General features: G+C 41.9%; 1 protein-coding gene and 2 non-coding genes across 8 annotated transcripts in view; 2 read left to right on the top strand and 1 right to left on the bottom strand.

Moving 5' to 3' along the window:
• zgc:85722 (uncharacterized protein LOC407982 homolog) overlaps window positions 1–8,267 on the bottom strand; it is a 54,548-nt gene extending 46,281 nt beyond the window's left edge. For 5 of the 6 annotated variants that reach the window (XM_031292124.2, XM_031292129.2, XM_031292127.2 and 2 more), the window contains exon 1: window positions 7,905–8,267. In XM_031292124.2, coding sequence (XP_031147984.1) covers window positions 7,905–8,069 — 165 coding nt within the window. In that variant the 5' untranslated portion in view covers window positions 8,070–8,267. The remainder of the gene's footprint in view (window positions 1–7,904) is intronic. The other variant, XM_031292125.2, reaches the window with a different exon arrangement.
• Window positions 8,268–14,423: 6,156 nt separating this feature from the next.
• On the top strand, window positions 14,424–14,496 carry trnaf-aaa. Its single transcript has one exon. It is a non-coding gene; the product is annotated as a tRNA-Phe (tRNA).
• A 1,548-nt stretch (window positions 14,497–16,044) lies between these two features.
• trnaf-aaa lies at window positions 16,045–16,117 on the top strand. The gene has a single exon. It is a non-coding gene; the product is annotated as a tRNA-Phe (tRNA).
• The last annotated feature ends 1,378 nt before the right edge of the window (window positions 16,118–17,495 follow it).

Below are 17,495 nucleotides of genomic sequence, written 5' to 3'. Positions count from 1 at the left end.
ATACATTTTAGGATTAGACAACAAGCCTCTTTGGGTTAACCACTTGCCTTATTCTCATAATGATCATGTTTGTCAATTAGTGTTTCTGACATATGTCATGTCATGGTTTCATGTAGGGCTGGATGAATACCCTATGGTTTTAAAAGTGTCAGTCTCTCCTCCTAAGATATTTATAGGTGCTGCACTCAGTTGTTCACCCACAACATGACAGAAGAAGTCGTGAGAAGAATGAAAACACATAAGAAAGAGAAGATTAAACCCTGCCTCTGTGGGAGTGGTTATCAGATTGTCTGCTTTCGGAAAGTTACAACGATTGTCACCGCCACCCCAATATCTGTTGTCAGAAAGAAGGCTGTTTGATGACAAGCCCTTTGTTTGAAGCATACTGAGGCCCTGAAGCTACCCTATCACAAATGAGTCCTGGTTACTGAAATCACACTAAATGTGTTTCATGCACCGTTGCAGCTAACTGTTGCATGACTGGAATAGTGAAGTGCAGCACACAAACACTCATGTATACAGAAATACTGACTGAGCTAAATAGACAATACTTGTTAGTAGGATAAGGTTTTTGTTTCCTAAAGGAAGCCATGCATGTGAAATACCATCAGCCTTTAACCTTTAACCTGTGATAAGCTGTCATTTGAAGATACAGTCATGAAAGTGTAACAACATAACTGATTTATGTTCATTCTCCCTGGGTGTTGCCCTGATTGAAATAAAATCAAAAAATTGTACAGTATGTAACGTGATGTTTTTTGATATTTTTTATGAATTTTTTTTTTACCAATGATTCACCTAAATATTTTCTGTTTATACGGCACCGCTGACGGCGACTACATCATGTCAAGCAAAGCAGACCGAGAGCAGAAAACACACCTTATGTTCTTCTTTACAAATGAAATAAATGTCAGACTGACTGACTGACATGTGACATACATTCTTCTTAGAAAACAATTTGTTTTTAGAAATGTCCCATGATATATTGCCTCTAGAAGTTTATTATTCAACTTTCGTTTTTGTTAAAAGAAGGACAAGAAAATCGCATTACTCAATACTGTCGATTCGCAATAAATGACAATTGCAATACAAATCGAATCGGCACCCATGTATCGTGAAATGATTGAGCATATCGTCCCGGCCCTACTGTGCATGACTGGCGGTGTTACCGCGACAGTATGTTTCAGCTGGCAGTGAAAGAAGTCAGAGTAAGGTAGGTGTTAGCCTACTGTTCTCCAGTGTAAGCCTCTGATTCCCAGCAGTAAGTCGGCCATGGAAAGGTTCCTTCAATTATACATGATTATTTTAATATTGCTGGTGCGCCTGCTGCTTTCATCTCTCTCTCTCTCTCCTCTCCCTTTTGCTCTCATCCTTTTATCTCTCCCCCTTTTTGTTTCCGTTTCTTCTTCATCTACCAGGAGTGGGAATGGGAAGCAATCTTTGGTGTTGTTAAACACTAAAGATTGATTTCCATTAATAATTGTTCACAATGCAATTTGACTCAGTGTCTTAAAGTGATTCTGTTGCAAAAGAAGTTCAACAATAACCAGTGATGAAAACACATTTGTTGATGATGAATAATAATGTAGTCTTGGTATGATAAGTTACGTTAACAGTTCTAACATGGTTTTGGGGATTAATCCATAATGAAAATAATCCTAATTAGGTGGAGACTGTGATTGAATGGAGACAAAAAGTAAAAACCTGGGCGGTCACTTTTTATTAGAAATACCCACGACCATTGTGGGAATATTCATACATTATCTGTGTACGGCAATTATGGCTTAGTAAAGGTTAGAGAGAGATTGTGCTTGTTACTGTGACTTTGTCTATTTCTTGATAAATTATAAAGTCCACTTAAACTTAGGGCTGCTCGATTATGGAAAGAATCATAATCACGATGATTTTGGTCAATATTGAAATCACGATTATTTTACATGGTTACTCGTTGACTTTTGGAAAGACGTTGTAGTTATTGAATTTAAAAACAAACAAACAGTGAAACAGTTAAACAAATCAACAGTGAAAACACCTTGAACTGTGAAAGTTCCCTCTAATACTTGCAAAACGTAATGTGCAAAATAATCGTTTTTCTCGATTACTCTGTTTTTTGGGATCGTTAGGAGCAGAAATCGTAATCACGATTAAAAATCGATTAATTGCACAGCCCTACTTAAACTGTAAAAACCAAGCATTCAGTTGACGCATGCATTAATAAAACTCCATGTTCTTACTGTCTCAACCGATTTTGGAAAAACTTTCTTGCATGAAACTTTAAGCATTGTAGCGTGGTCTCTGTCATATGACAGATATGCTACTATTTGATTGATTATATTGATTATACAAAGCCCTTAAGCTGATTCTGATGTTAGTGCTGGGATTTGATGGGATGTTTTAATGTCCTGTGGTTTAATACTTTTTCAGAGGCTTATCCACCCTGACAACAATGACATTCTGGAAGATGTCGTCAAAACTTGGTTTTCTTGACATGAAAATGGTCAACTTTAAAACTCAAATCTATAACTTTATGCACATTGTTGTCCTTTGCAGAAGCGAAAGGTTTACAGGTTTAGCCAAGACAATGGAGCTGTTGTGGATTGCGACACTACGGAGTTTACACCCTATTTCAGTGTGTTAAAATGCAAATGTTGCTTCCACTGCGCTGGAGCTGGAGCTGGAGCTGGATCTGTTTTGACACTCTTAATTGGCATCTGTCGACCAGATTGGTGCAACCTGACAACTATAACAAGCTGATTAACATTGGCAGTAGCAGAGAAGCATCCAGCCATCATAAATGTGGCAGTTTTGTTTAACAATTCTCCCCCACAGAGATGAGAACATTATACTGCATACAGTAGATTTGTAACAACAAACTGATCACCTGCCCAGTGAGCATACACATGAAAGTGCAGCAGATCATGCATATGTACATCCCTAGATATGACATTTACAATAAAAGAAAACGAAGAGAGCTACAGCAAATAGCTTCTTCCTCTCTTCTGTGCTGTGGGCATCATGAGAGTTTTTCAGCCCGACGCTCCAATAAAACCAAGCCAGAAGGCAACACAACAGCCTGCAGCTACTACAGTTACAATCAGTCATTCAGTGAGCAGTAAGACATTTATCGTGAATCTCCTCTGCCCGCTCTATTGGCTTGATGACCTACAGTGTGCTGCCTCTGAATCATATGATTTCCCCTGAGCTCCTTCGTTTCCCCTGACCTAAAAGGCGCTTCTTCGGGAGAGTGAGCAAAGCTGCACAGATTTATAATGAATAATTGCATACAATCACTTATATTAAACAAATGTGCCACTATTGGGTATCATTATTCAAAGTCTTTAAAACAATGATGATTCTTTCCTAGAATATTAAAAAAGATAACAAAGATAAACTTTCTTACTGCATAATTGTATTCCTGTCAGAAGGAAAGTAATGTTAAACCATTATGGCACACTAAAACCTCCCAGAGGAGTCTCATTCAAATGTATCATTAGAGTTAATGAGCAATGATCAAGTCTATGGAATCAATCAAACTGCACTGTGTCTGCTGTATTACAGAGGTGGACAAATGACTGACCAATGGAGGTGTGACCAGAGCTCGAGAACTTTTTTTTTTGTTATTACAGAGGGGAAAGTACCGGAAAAAGGTACCGTTGGGTAGCGGCACTGAATTTCAGGTATCGGTATCGGTAAAAATGTGAACTGTACCCAACCCTACCCGCAAATTTTAAATTGTTTGTGTGGCAGCATTTTGGATTCCCGGTGGAAACGCCGCAGTTATTAGGTCTGAAAGGGTTAGTTATACAGGAGAGAAGCCAGTCATTTGAGTTTGTGGCAAAACCTTCCACACTGCTCGTTTTTCATTTTGTGTCTTTCGATTGAATAAAAGACTATTTTTTCCAGTCGTATTTCGTCTCGTCACACCCCTACTGACCAATAGCAAATTGTCATCAAAAGGCTTATTATCAACTGGAATTATAGTCTGAGTCCTTTTACCACCAATATGTCAAATATAAAGCTGCTTTGTGCAGGACGAATGAGGGGTGATGGTGAAAATGACAACAGGGCACCCAGGAGGGACGTTTCTGAGGCTGGAGGACGTTTTGTAGAGGCGATCACTATTGATTGAACTACAGAATAGAGGCCATTGATGTCTGGAGTAGAACTGCAGCAGCATTTGGCTCTGGCAAAACCCTGTTGCTCTGCCTTCATCATTTTCAGAGGATTACCATCATATTCACTAATTAAAGGATTAATGAAAGTCTTATTCTCAGACGTGCTGTAGTCTTAACGGGATCCCTCGACATTTGAGCTTTTAGTCTACTGTTTTCCTTCACCAGACACTTCATGAAGTGGCAACACAGTCTCTGTTACCAATTAGCTGCTGCTGAAGCACAAAGCGCATTTACTTTGTCCTTCCAGTCATGGTGTAAAAGCACTTTGCATCTGTTCCTTCTTTTCGTTGTTGTGCTGCTCCGACGCGCCAAGGACGCTTGTGTTCCTCCCTGAGCATCACTACACCACATCACAACCACATTCGCAAACACAGCAGGCAAGAACAAAGAGCACACTGAGTCTCACTGACAGAGAAAACGCCAAAAGTGTTTTCTGTGATATTCAGAAAAGAGCAGGGTAAAAACTATGACATGGTGAAGCAAACATCTTCTGATCCAGTTCGTTTCTCAAACCCCATTACATTCAATAATCGTCATGCCATTTAATGTAAAGAATAAAGCCTAAAAATAGGAGCCGCACAAATACTGACGCCATATTGCACACAACAGCATTTACTGTACCTTACTTGGCCTCAATCTGGGTTCTTATTTTGGGTGCTGAACTTGGGAAAGTCGAGGGACTGCTGCGACCTTCCAGCAAACATCCCAGCAAATATTTCTCATCAACCATTAGAGAGGGCGGAGGCTACAGTATATGAGTCAAACGCACAACTGCTATAATTGCAGTACAACGAATGTTAGGGTGTCACTAAATTTAAGCAATTACTTAACTGTTTAAATATCAAATATGTGGTCAATATTACAAAATAAAGCCTTCTTGTAAAAGCTCCAGCTCTTACATTTGGTGCTTGGATCAAGAATATAGCGCAATGTATGTCCGTGGATGGGGCTGTTAAAAATGTACGAAATGAAAAATCAGTAAAAACATTGTTAAAAAATATATATATAATAGAGGATTTTTGGAGCTGTGAGGACGAAAACAACTTGATTCTCCAGCTTCTTTTAGCTGAATTTCCTTCTCCAATGCGGAGAGGCTCGCAGTCCAACTGTGGAGCCACTATAATAACTGATCACTGCATTTGAACTGTAATCACGTTTTTACACTACGAGCTGCAAATCAAACACAAACATGCACTTTATTCTCTTCCATCTGCAACAACCAATAGTAATAGAAGTTGACTAAAGCTATTCAAGGCCCTCCGCAGGTTCGTGAAGTAAAGGTGTCTGAAATGCAGAATTGTTCTATCTTTACTTAGAGATGATGGTAGCTTTGACATCAGGAGTATTAATATATATATATATATATATATATATATGTACAGAAGAGTTAGTACAGTGCCATATGGATGGCATATCCATATGGCACTATATGGTATGAAAGGCAAAAATCCATGATGTCTTGTTTAAATATTTGCAGCTACAGACCCCTCCACAGATTGTATGTAATCAGAGTCTCATTCAGAACAGAGCAGACCATCTACTGCACCATCGTGACAGTAACGGTCTGATCCTGGGTCATACATTTATGTTGCTTGCAGGCAGGAGAGTAATAAAAGCCCAGTTGGTTGTAAATCTGGAACAATTAGTTGATTAATCAATTAGTCAATTAACAGAAAATGAATCCTCAACTACTTTCTTATGATTAATTATAAGTTTAAAAAAACCTTCTCTGGCTTAAACGTCTCAATTGTGAGGGTGTGCTGCTTGTCTTTTGTCTTAGGTGACAGCACACTGGACATATTTGTGGTTTGGACTATCCAATCAGTAACGTTATGACCATATAAAACCAAAGATTGGATATTGAGTTTGACTAGCAGGTCTCTGTGGTAGAGGGTCAGTTAACTTGCGGTTGATAGTAGGGCTGGGCGATATGGAGAAAATCAAATATCATGATATTTTTGACCAAATACCTCGATATCGATACCGCAACGATATTGTAGTGTTGACTATTGGTGCTTTCACTAAATATTTACACAATGACATTTGTGATACATATTCATCAGTAATGTGCACGTGGATATAATGACTAAGTGGGTAAAGGCAAATAATAGAAAAGTTACAACAGTCTGGTAAGTTCAGAAAATGACATAACTTTACCGTAATGCAGCCTTTAAAACCAGGAAGAGACAACACTTGCCATATTACGATATTAAGATATCCAAAATCTAAGACAATATCTAGTCTCATATCACGATATCTATATATTATCGATATATTGCCCAGCTCTAGTTGATAGTAGGCCCCAATTCTGTCTTTGTGAATTTTAGTGTTCTGATGAATGTTTTGTTCTCATTTGGATCAATGATTTTGGCTTACAACCATCCATCCATCCAGTTTCTACATGTGCTTATTCGGTTCAGGCTCATGGGTTACGGATGCATGCTCTCCCAGCATGCACGGTGCAAGAAATACCCTGGAAAGGTTGTCAGATCTATCACAGTGATGATGGAGTTCACCTAACCTGCATTTATTTGGTTTAAGGAGTAGGAAATCCAAGTGAACAGTAACACAATGAGAAGAACATACTAACTAAACACAGCAAAGTTCCAGTGAACCTATTTGGGTCAAAACACATTCTTGGACTGCCTTCAAAGTGTTACATCTGTTGTTTGTGGACCTTAATTCCACCACAATCTCTCCACAACTACAAACCATTTTAATCAACTGCTGCATTATAATCTGGATATCCACAGTTGCAATCTATGTGCAGTGTTGTGTATTTGTACATCTTATTCTTCTGTAGTGTACACAGTGTCTAATTCTGTACTGGCATAGTATCACCATGCCTGTTATGTAAAATCTTCTGTCCTCTACTCTCTGCTTTTGTCTCCCCCTGTACAGCATGATCGTATAATCTGTTTTATATACATTTTTATCCACCCTTCCACTATAGCCTAGATGTTGTAAACTGTAGCTGCCACCTTAAATCTTCCACTACAGCGCGACATAGTGTCCCCTGTATCCTACACTGGTTTCAGGTGGACTACAAAGAAGCAGCTCTGCCAAATCCCTGCATCGCTCCGAGATTACATAACTTCCCTCGGCCCTTGGCAATGGCAGCCCTGAGTGCAGAAAAACATGCACAGGTTAAACAGTGGTTTGTTAGAAGGTAAAAAAAAATGTACAGCAATACATCTGGAAAACTCTCAGCCATCAGTGTAATCACTCATGAAATACAGTGTGATCACTGTTTTTATGCAGGCAGAGTACATGCAGAGTAGCTACAGTATACTACCAGCCTGCACAGTGAGTAGTAAGATCACTGGAGAATACACATTCTTTCTAGGTAGGCTAAGTCTTGCATAGAATTCACGTCCTCAAACATATTGCTAAATAGCTACCACTACATATTATTAGCATCAAAAACAAAGTAAAACTGAGTATTCAATGGTGACCTATGAACCCTGCAAGCATGCAGAGCACTGGAATATCATCAGACCTGCTCCAAAATACCAACACATCTGACATTAGCATCAAACCTCCTGACCTGCACCAAAGTACATGTTTAAAATACCATAAAATACTACCACATCCTACCTCATCAGCATGTTTACAAATGACAGACCAGCACCAGCACAATCCTCTCCACAGCACCACTCCGTCCACATCCCGACCTGCTCTAAATGACTTGTCCACTCCATCCTACATCATGCATTCACACCTACACACCTTGGTCAGTTGTGCTATCTTCTTGCTCATCTTCAAATGCAGGTCTTGAGTGTATTCCAGCGTCAAAGTCCCGTCGTAAAACATGCTGGACGTTGAAGAAGGGGTATATTTGGTGCTGCTGGTCGAGGTGTTGTACGGAGGCTGCCAGCCTGAACCCGTCGCCATTTTCACGGGGAAATAAACCCAAACACGACGATTTCAACTTAAATGAAATGGAGCAGCGGCTGCTGCGCGTTAAATCCTCTCATTGTAGTGTTTGTAGTTAATCTTCCGTTTCAGCGACGGAGAAAGATGGGGAGCAGGGACACAGCGGGTCGCGAGACCGTCCCGTCGCACGCATCCGCAACGGGCGCGAGCCCTCGGAGTGATGAGAGAGGCGGAGACGCGCGCCAGATGCTCAGCCAATGGCAGGTTCAGTTGGCTGTCTATGGCTGGAACGCCGCTTTCTCTTTCTATGACTTCTTCATCTGTGGCTGTTAAAATGTTTAATTAAAGACAGATAACAGCTAGCCAAGAGGTGTCATCCTTTTAGCCTCACGAGGTGCACAACGATACATTTAAAGCTGTTGGAAATAGGCTAATAGTTTGGACAAACAGAGCTGAGAGCGTCACACTAATTCATATGTGCGCTATAACATTGTAAGTTATTGTCTGCTGTATAAATTGATAACTAGTGGAGTTATTGTTGTGAGCTAATATGTGACAAGAATGAAGGCGAATGCTAGCGCACTGTTTTATTTCCGACATGTTTTATCTATTTAAATATTAATATTGTTTTTATCTCGTATTATTGTTAGGTATTTTATTGTTTTTAAATTGTCTGATTTAATTGTCTTAAATTGCAGTCCTGAAACTATGATGCAACTGTAAGTAAGTAAAGGCACGTATTATTATAAGAGGAAGATAAGGTTTGAACTGGAAGAAAAAGTTAAAATATGTTGAGACAGTAGTTTTGCACCAAAACAAATTGCAAAAATAAGAGAAATATCAGACAAAAATGAACAAAACTTTGAGCAACAGAAGTCTTTTTTTAAATCTGTATTTATAGCCTAGTTGTTCTTTATCACTAAACAGTAGCCTACAGTGTCTGCAATACATTCTGTTCTTTTCTCTCTTTTTTCAACCACGCAACGAAATTGAAATCGTAGTAGTAGTAGTTAGTCAGAAACTTACAAATAAACAGGCTGCAATATATGAAATGAAAATGTAGCTTTGGCTTAAAAATTGTAAATGTATGGGGAAATGCTGCTGCTCTTTATTCACACTTTTGAACATTGCATTACATCACTCTGGAGACGCTGAAGCTTATCCTGCACTGACATCTGCGGGTAGAATGCATGAACTGCAACATCATTATTAAAGGATCAGTTCATCCAATCAGTAGAACATCAAAAATGAAGTAAGGGCTTGCTGCGTCTTAAACATTTTCTCACCTGTTTCTGTTGGTGTCTATAGGGATGTTTTTGGTTTATGAGACAATTTCATGAGACCAGTTTGATATAAATAAATCTATGAGATTCCTGCCTCCGCTCCAATATGGTGGAGACGAGTGAAGTTTTGTTCATGCTACTCACAGCATTTAAAAAATTACATTTGAAAAATTCAACAACTTATATCATAACAATGTCCCAGATACTGTGGATAATCCACAAAAAATAACTTTGAACAGTTTTCTTCGGATTTACTTTAATCCAAAGAAATCGTCCCCTTGAATAATTAACCGTTTCAAAAGTCTGGGCAAATTCAAGCCTTAGCAACAGGTGTTTGTGAGTATATGTGTGCATGTGCATAAAAGACAAGGCCTGACATGACATCACTATTCCTGAAGCTGCATTACTACTAGTGTTGCTAGAAATGTGAGTCTCCTGGCTGATAGTTTTGCTTTTTATAATAGAAACTCCAATTAGATCACTCCAAGATCTGACCTGTAAAACAGTACAACTGCTTCACTTTGTGCCAAATTTGGGTCTAGACATCCACTTAGGTGCAGCACTGATGTCTCTGCAAAGTTATCTTAAATGAATATATCACGTTGAGTGCCTTGATCAAACAGCAGAATGCTTACTTTTAGATCTGTTCACAGAATACAGCCTGCGGTGTGACTTTCCATCCATTTGCCTGATGCTAAATCAAATACTTGTGCTTCTGATGCCAATATTTTTAAATAATTCCAGAAAAGAGAACCTACAGATGCTGAATCACTTTAGTGCTTTAAAAGGAGTGCAGTGCCCGTTGAAAATGTGCCTGTTTGGAACAGGCCGATTGCTTGGCCTGTGGTATTGCTGCTTGTAGACTTCTTCAAAACCAAATTGTACCTCAAAATTACTTACAAACCACTTCATATGCAACTCCACTGCCTACTACTGACTTACAGGGTAGACTACTTCTACATCAGAGGAAGACATTGTGCTACTATATTTACCTGACAGAGAACGCTGCAGATTCAGAATGTAATCACAAAATATCACAATGAAAATGTGGAGTAATCAGACATTGTGAAACGTTGTGTCATATGATGAATGAAGAATTTAACACTTCAGCAGAGGTGCTTATGTCCGTACAGGTTTAGTGGCTTGACGGTGAACGGAGAAGTAGGGGATTTAATTTGCGGGGGTATTTTGGCGACGGTAATGTTATTAGTGTTGTAAGTTAGCAGTAGAATTAATTAACCCGACCTGCTGTTCTAAAGCATTCTGCATGTGGCATCTCCGTGTGATGTGCAGGTTGTCTTCCCCCCAAAACACAGAGACACATACTGTATGGACTGATACGTCTCGCTTTATTTAAGACAGATAGCCTGCATTACGCTCTGTCTGCCACTTGTTGTCTGTAGCTGGTTGTGCTTTGCATGTGTGGGATTCTGAAACGTCCTGCAATTCGGGAATTGTCGTTCAAAGTCCAAAGAATTGTTGAGATGTTTTGTTTTCTGTCTGACAGGCACCATGCGTTGAGATTTTGTGGTGTTTAGGGGAAACATGGTTAGAAATGCTGATAGGGTGTGGAACATAAATTCCCTATGAAGTTCCTTTGGAACCCAGATGTTTTACCACTGGTTGTTTGTTTACTAAATGGATGACTGGATGGAGACACTGTCCATAGGGAGTTGATGACGGAACGTTGCGGCAGTGGTTCTGAGCAATGTGGAAGGACCTCGGAGCAGCTCTGCTGGGCCATTTCTGTCTCTCTCTGCAGCAACAGTAGAAGTCTTTTGTTTTCCCGTGAACATCACCCTAATTGAAATAGCTCAGTTGGGAGAGCGTTAGACTGAAGATCTAAAGGTCTCTAGTGAAATGCTGGTGTTTGGCATCATTGGACCGGTGTTTTAGGAGACACATGGTTAGAAATGCTGGTTGGGTGTGTAACTAAATTCCCTATGAAGTTCGTTGGAACCCATATGTTTTACCGTTGGTTGTTTATTTGATTGAACGGAGACACTGTGCAAAGGGAGTTGATGACAGAATGTTGCAACACTGCCCGATGTGGAAGGACCTTGGAGCAGCTATGCTGGGCCATTTCTGTCTCTCTCTGCAGCAACAGTAGAAGTCTTTTGTTTTCCCATGAACATCCCCCTAATAGTATGTGGAAAGTTGCTGTTTTCTGCAGTGTCTGTCATTTTTTTCAAGTGTTTTCTTTTCTGCCTGACAGGCACCAAATTTCATGCTTTTGTGCTGAAATAGCTCAGTTGGGAGAGCGTTAGACTGAAGATCTTAAGGTCCCTGGTTCAATCCTGGGTTTCGGCAGACTTGGACCAGCATTTTGGCGACACATGGTTGGAAGTCTCGGTTCGGTTTGTCATTGAATTCCCTATGACGTTCCATTGGAACCCATATGTTTCACCATTGGTTGTTTGTTTACTAAATGGATGACTGGATGGAGACACTGTCCAGTGGGAGTTGATGACAGAACTTTGTGGCAGTGGTTCTGCCCAATGTGGAAGGACCTCGGAGGAGCTCTGCTGGGCCATTTCTGTCTCTCTCTGCAGCAGCAGGTAACGTTTTGTGTTATTGGAAGATTTTTTGTCTTCCTGGTAACGGCCACCACATTCAATGGTTTGTGCCAAAATAGCTCAGTTGGCAGAGTGTTAGACTGAAGGTCTAAAGGTCCCTGGTTCAATCCTGGGTTTTGGCAGCATTGGACCAGTGTTTTGGCGACACATGGTTGGAAGTGCTGGTCGGGATTGTCAATAAATTCCCTATGAGGTTCCGTTGAAACCCATATGTTTTACCGTTGGTTGTTTATTTACTAAATGGATGACTGGACGGAGACACTGTCCACAGGGGGTTGATGACGGAACTTTGCGGCAGTGGTTCTGCCCGATGTGGAAGGACCTTGGAGCAGCTCTGCTTGGCCATTTCTGTCTCTCTCTGCAGCAGCAGGTAACATTTTGTGTTATTCCCACGAACATGCCCCCACTGGTATGTGGAAAGTTGCTGACTTCTGAAATGAATGTCATTTTTTCGAGATGTTTTGTCTTCTTGGTAACGGCCACCACATTCAATGGTTTGTGCCAAAATAGCTCAGTTGGCAGAGTGTTAGACTGAAGATCAAAAGGTCCCTGGTTCAATCCTGGGTTTCAGCAGCTTTGGGCTAGTGTTTTGGCGACACATGGTTGGAAGTCCTGGTTCGGTTTATCATTAAATTCCCTATGATGTTCCATTGGAACCCATATGTTTCACCATTGGTTGTTTGTCTACTAAATGGATGACTGGATGGAGACACTGTCCAGTGGGAGTTGATGACAGAACTTTGTGGCAGTGGTTCTGCCCAATGTGGAAGGACCTCGGAGGAGCTCTGCTGGGCCATTTCTGTCTCTCTCTGCAGCAGCAGGTAACGTTTTGTGTTATTGGAAGATTTTTTGTCTTCCTGGTAACGGCCACCACATTCAATGGTTCGTGCCAAAATAGTTCAGTTGGCAGAGTGTTAAACTGAAGGTCTAAAGGTCCCTGGTTCAATCCTGCGTTTCGGGAGCATTGGACCAGTGTTTTGGCGACACATGGTTGGAAGTGCTGGTCGGGATTGTCAATAAATTCCCTATGAGGTTCCGTTGAAACCCATATGTTTTACCGTTGGTTGTTTATTTACTAAATGGATGACTGGATGGAGACACTGTCGACAGGGGGTTGATGACGGAACTTTGCGGCAGTGTTTCTGCCCGATGTGGAAGGACCTTGGAGCAGCTCTGCTTGGCCATTTCTGTATCTCTCTGCAGAAGCAGGTAACATTTTGTGTTATTCCCACGAACATGCCCCCACTGGTATGTGGAAGGTTGCTGACTTCTGAAATGAATGTCATTTTTTCGAGATGTTTTGTCTTCTTGGTAACGGCCACCACATTCAATGGTTTGTGCCAAAATAGCTCAGTTGGCAGAGTGTTAGACTGAAGGTCTAAAGGTCCCTGGTTCAATCCTGGGTTTCGGCAGCATTGGACCAGTGTTTTGGCGACACATGGTTGGAAGTGCTGGTCGGGATTGTCAATAAATTCCCTATGAGGTTCCGTTGGAACCCATATGTTTTACCGTTGGTTGTTTATTTACTAAATGGATGACTGGACGGAGACACTGTCCACAGGGGGTTGATGACGGAACTTTGCGGCAGTGGTTCTGCCCGATGTGGAAGGACCTTGGAGCAGCTCTGCTTGGCCATTTCTGTCTCTCTCTGCAGCAGCAGGTAACATTCTGTGTTATTCCCACGAACATGCCCCCACTGGTATGTGGAAAGTTGCTGACTTCTGAAATGAATGTCATTTTTTCGAGATGTTTTGTCTTCTTGGTAACGGCCACCACATTCAATGGTTTGTGCCAAAATAGCTCAGTTGGCAGAGTGTTAGACTGAAGATCAAAAGGTCCCTGGTTCAATCCTGGGTTTCAGCAGCTTTGGGCTAGTGTTTTGGCGACACATGGTTGGAAGTCCTGGTTCGGTTTATCATTAAATTCCCTATGATGTTCCATTGGAACCCATATGTTTCACCATTGGTTGTTTGTCTACTAAATGGATGACTGGATGGAGACACTGTCCAGTGGGAGTTGATGACAGAACTTTGTGGCAGTGGTTCTGCCCAATGTGGAAGGACCTCGGAGCAGCTCTGCTGGGCCATTTCTGTCTCTCTCTGCAGCAGCAGGTAACGTTTTGTGTTATTCCCACAAACATGCCCCCAATGGTACGTGGAAAGTTGCTGACTTCTGAAATGAATGTCTTTTTTTCAAGATGTTTTGTCTTCCAGGTAACGGCCTCCACATTCTAGGGTTGGTGCTGAAATAGCTCAGTTGGCAGAGTGTTAAGTTGAAGATCTTAAAGTCCCTGGTTCACTCCTGGGTTTTGGCAACATTGAACCAGTTTTTTGGCGACACATGCTTAGAAGTGCTGGTCGGGTTTGTCTCTCTGCAGCAACAATTGAAGTCTTTTGTTTTCCCATGAACATCCCCCTAATAGTATGTGGAAAGTTGCTGTTTTCTGCAGTGTCTGTCATTTTTTTCAAGTGTTTTCTTTTCTGCCTGACAGGCACCAAATTTCATTCCTTTGTGCCGAAATAGCTCAGTTGGGAGAGCGTTAGACTAAAGATCTAAAGGCCTCTGGTTCAATCCTGGGTTTCAGCAGACTTGGACCAGCGTTTTGGCGACACATGGTTGGAAGTCTCGGTTCGGTTTGTCATTGAATTCCCTATGACGTTCCATTGGAACCCATATGTTTCACCATTGGTTGTTTGTCTACTAAATGGATGACTGGATGGAGACACTGTCCAGTGGGAGTTGATGACAGAACTTTGTGGCAGTGGTTCTGCCCAATGTGGAAGGACCTCGGAGGAGCTCTGCTGGGCCATTTCTGTCTCTCTCTGCAGAAGCAGGTAACATTTTGTGTTACTCCCACGAACATGCCCCCACTGGTATGTGGAAGTTGCTGACTTCTGAAATGAATGTCATTTTTTCGAGATGTTTTGTCTTCTTGGTAACGGCCACCATATTCAATGGTTTGTGCCAAAATAGCTCAGTTGGCAGAGTGTTAGACTGAAGGTCTAAAGGTCCCTGGTTCAATCCTGGGTTTCGGCAGCATTGGACCAGTGTTTTGGCGACACATGGTTGGAAGTGCTGGTCGGGATTGTCAATAAATTCCCTATGAGGTTCCGTTGGAACCCATATGTTTTACCGTTGGTTGTTTATTTACTAAATGGATGACTGGATGGAGACACTGTCCACAGGGGGTTGATGACGGAACTTTGCGGCAGTGGTTCTGCCCGATGTGGAAGGACCTTGGAGCAGCTCTGCTTGGCCATTTCTGTCTCTCTCTGCAGCAGCAGGTAACATTTGTGTTATTCCCACGAACATGCCCCCACTGGTATGTGGAAAGTTGCTGACTTCTGAAATGAATGTCATTTTTTCGAGATGTTTTGTCTTCTGGTAACGGCCACCACATTCAATGGTTTGTGCCAAAATAGCTCAGTTGGCAGAGTGTTAGACTGAAGATCAAAAGGTCCCTGGTTCAATCCTGGGTTTCAGCAGCTTTGGGCTAGTGTTTTGGCGACACATGGTTGGAAGTCCTGGTTCGGTTTATCATTAAATTCCCTATGAGTTCCATTGGAACCCATATGTTTCACCATTGGTTGTTTGTCTACTAAATGGATGACTGGATGGAGACACTGTCCAGTGGGAGTTGATGACAGAACTTTGTGGCAGTGGTTCTGCCCAATGTGGAAGGACCTCGGAGCAGCTCTGCTGGGCCATTTCTGTCTCTCTCTGCAGCAGCAGGTAACGTTTTGTGTTATTCCCACAAACATGCCCCCAATGGTACGTGGAAAGTTGCTGACTTCTGAAATGAATGTCTTTTTTTCAAGATGTTTTGTCTTCCAGGTAACGGCCTCCACCTTCTAGGGTTGGTGCTGAAATAGCTCAGTTGGCAGAGTGTTAAGTTGAAGATCTTAAAGTCCCTGGTTCACTCCTGGGTTTTGGCAACATTGAACCAGTTTTTTGGCGACACATGCTTAGAAGTGCTGGTCGGGTTTGTCTCTCTGCAGCAACAATTGAAGTCTTTTGTTTTCCCATGAACATCCCCCTAATAGTATGTGGAAAGTTGCTGTTTTCTGCAGTGTCTGTCATTTTTTTCAAGTGTTTTCTTTTCTGCCTGACAGGCACCAAATTTCATTCCTTTGTGCCAAAATAGCTCAGTTGGGAGAGCGTTAGACTAAAGATCTAAAGGCCTCTGGTTCAATCCCGGGTTTCAGCAGACTTGGACCAGCATTTTGGCGACACATGGTTGGAAGTCTCGGTTTGGTTTGTCATTGAATTCCCTATGACGTTCCATTGGAACCCATATGTTTCACCATTGGTTGTTTGTCTACTAAATGGATGACTGGATGGAGACACTGTCCAGTGGGAGTTGATGACAGAACTTTGTGGCAGTGGTTCTGCCCAATGTGGAAGGACCTCGGAGGAGCTCTGCTGGGCCATTTCTGTCTCTCTCTGCAGCAGCAGGTAACGTTTTGTGTTATTCCCACAAACATGCCCCCAATGGTACGTGGAAAGTTGCTGACTTCTGAAATGAATGTCTTTTTTTCAAGATGTTTTGTCTTCCAGGTAACGGCCTCCACATTCTAGGGTTGGTGCTGAAATAGCTCAGTTGGGAGAGCGTTAGACTGAAGATCTTAAGGTCCCTGGTTCAATACTGGGTTTCGGCAGACTTGGACCAGCATTTTGGCGACACATGGTTGGAAGTCTCGGTTCGGTTTGTCATTGAATTCCCTATGACGTTCCATTGGAACCCATATGTTTCACCATTGGTTGTTTGTTTACTAAATGGATGACTGGATGGAGACACTGTCCAGTGGGAGTTGATGACAGAACTTTGTGGCAGTGGTTCTGCCCAATGTGGAAGGACCTCGGAGGAGCTCTGCTGGGCCATTTCTGTCTCTCTCTGCAGCAGCAGGTAACGTTTTGTGTTATTGGAAGATTTTTTGTCTTCCTGGTAACGGCCACCACATTCAATGGTTTGTGCCAAAATAGCTCAGTTGGCAGAGTGTTAGACTGAAGGTGTAAAGGTCCCTGGTTCAATCCTGGGTTTTGGCAGCATTGGACCAGTGTTTTGGCGACACATGGTTGGAAGTGCTGGTCGGGATTGTCAATAAATTCCCTATGAGGTTCCGTTGGAACCCATATGTTTTACCGTTGGTTGTTTATTTACGAAATGGATGACTGCACGGAGACACTGTCCACAGGGGGTTGATGACGGAACTTTGCGGCAGTGGTTCTGCCCGATGTGGAAGGACCTTGGAGCAGCTCTGCTTGGCCATTTCTGTCTCTCTCTGCAGCAGCAGGTAACATTCTGTGTTATTCCCACGAACATGCCCCCACTGGTATGTGGAAAGTTGCTGACTTCTGAAATGAATGTCATTTTTTCGAGATGTTTTGTCTTCTTGGTAACGGCCACCACATTCAATGGTTTGTGCCAAAATAGCTCAGTTGGCAGAGTGTTAGACTGAAGATCAAAAGGTCCCTGGTTCAATCCTGGGTTTCAGCAGCTTTGGGCTAGTGTTTTGGCGACACATGGTTGGAAGTCCTGGTTCGGTTTATCATTAAATTCCCTATGATGTTCCATTGGAACCCAT

The sequence above is a fragment of the Sander lucioperca genome, chromosome 24 (assembly GCF_008315115.2).
Source record: "Sander lucioperca isolate FBNREF2018 chromosome 24, SLUC_FBN_1.2, whole genome shotgun sequence".
Classification (NCBI taxonomy): domain Eukaryota; kingdom Metazoa; phylum Chordata; class Actinopteri; order Perciformes; family Percidae; genus Sander; species Sander lucioperca.
The sequence above is the reverse complement of the archived record's forward strand: the minus strand, read 5'-3'. Positions and strand labels throughout refer to the sequence as shown.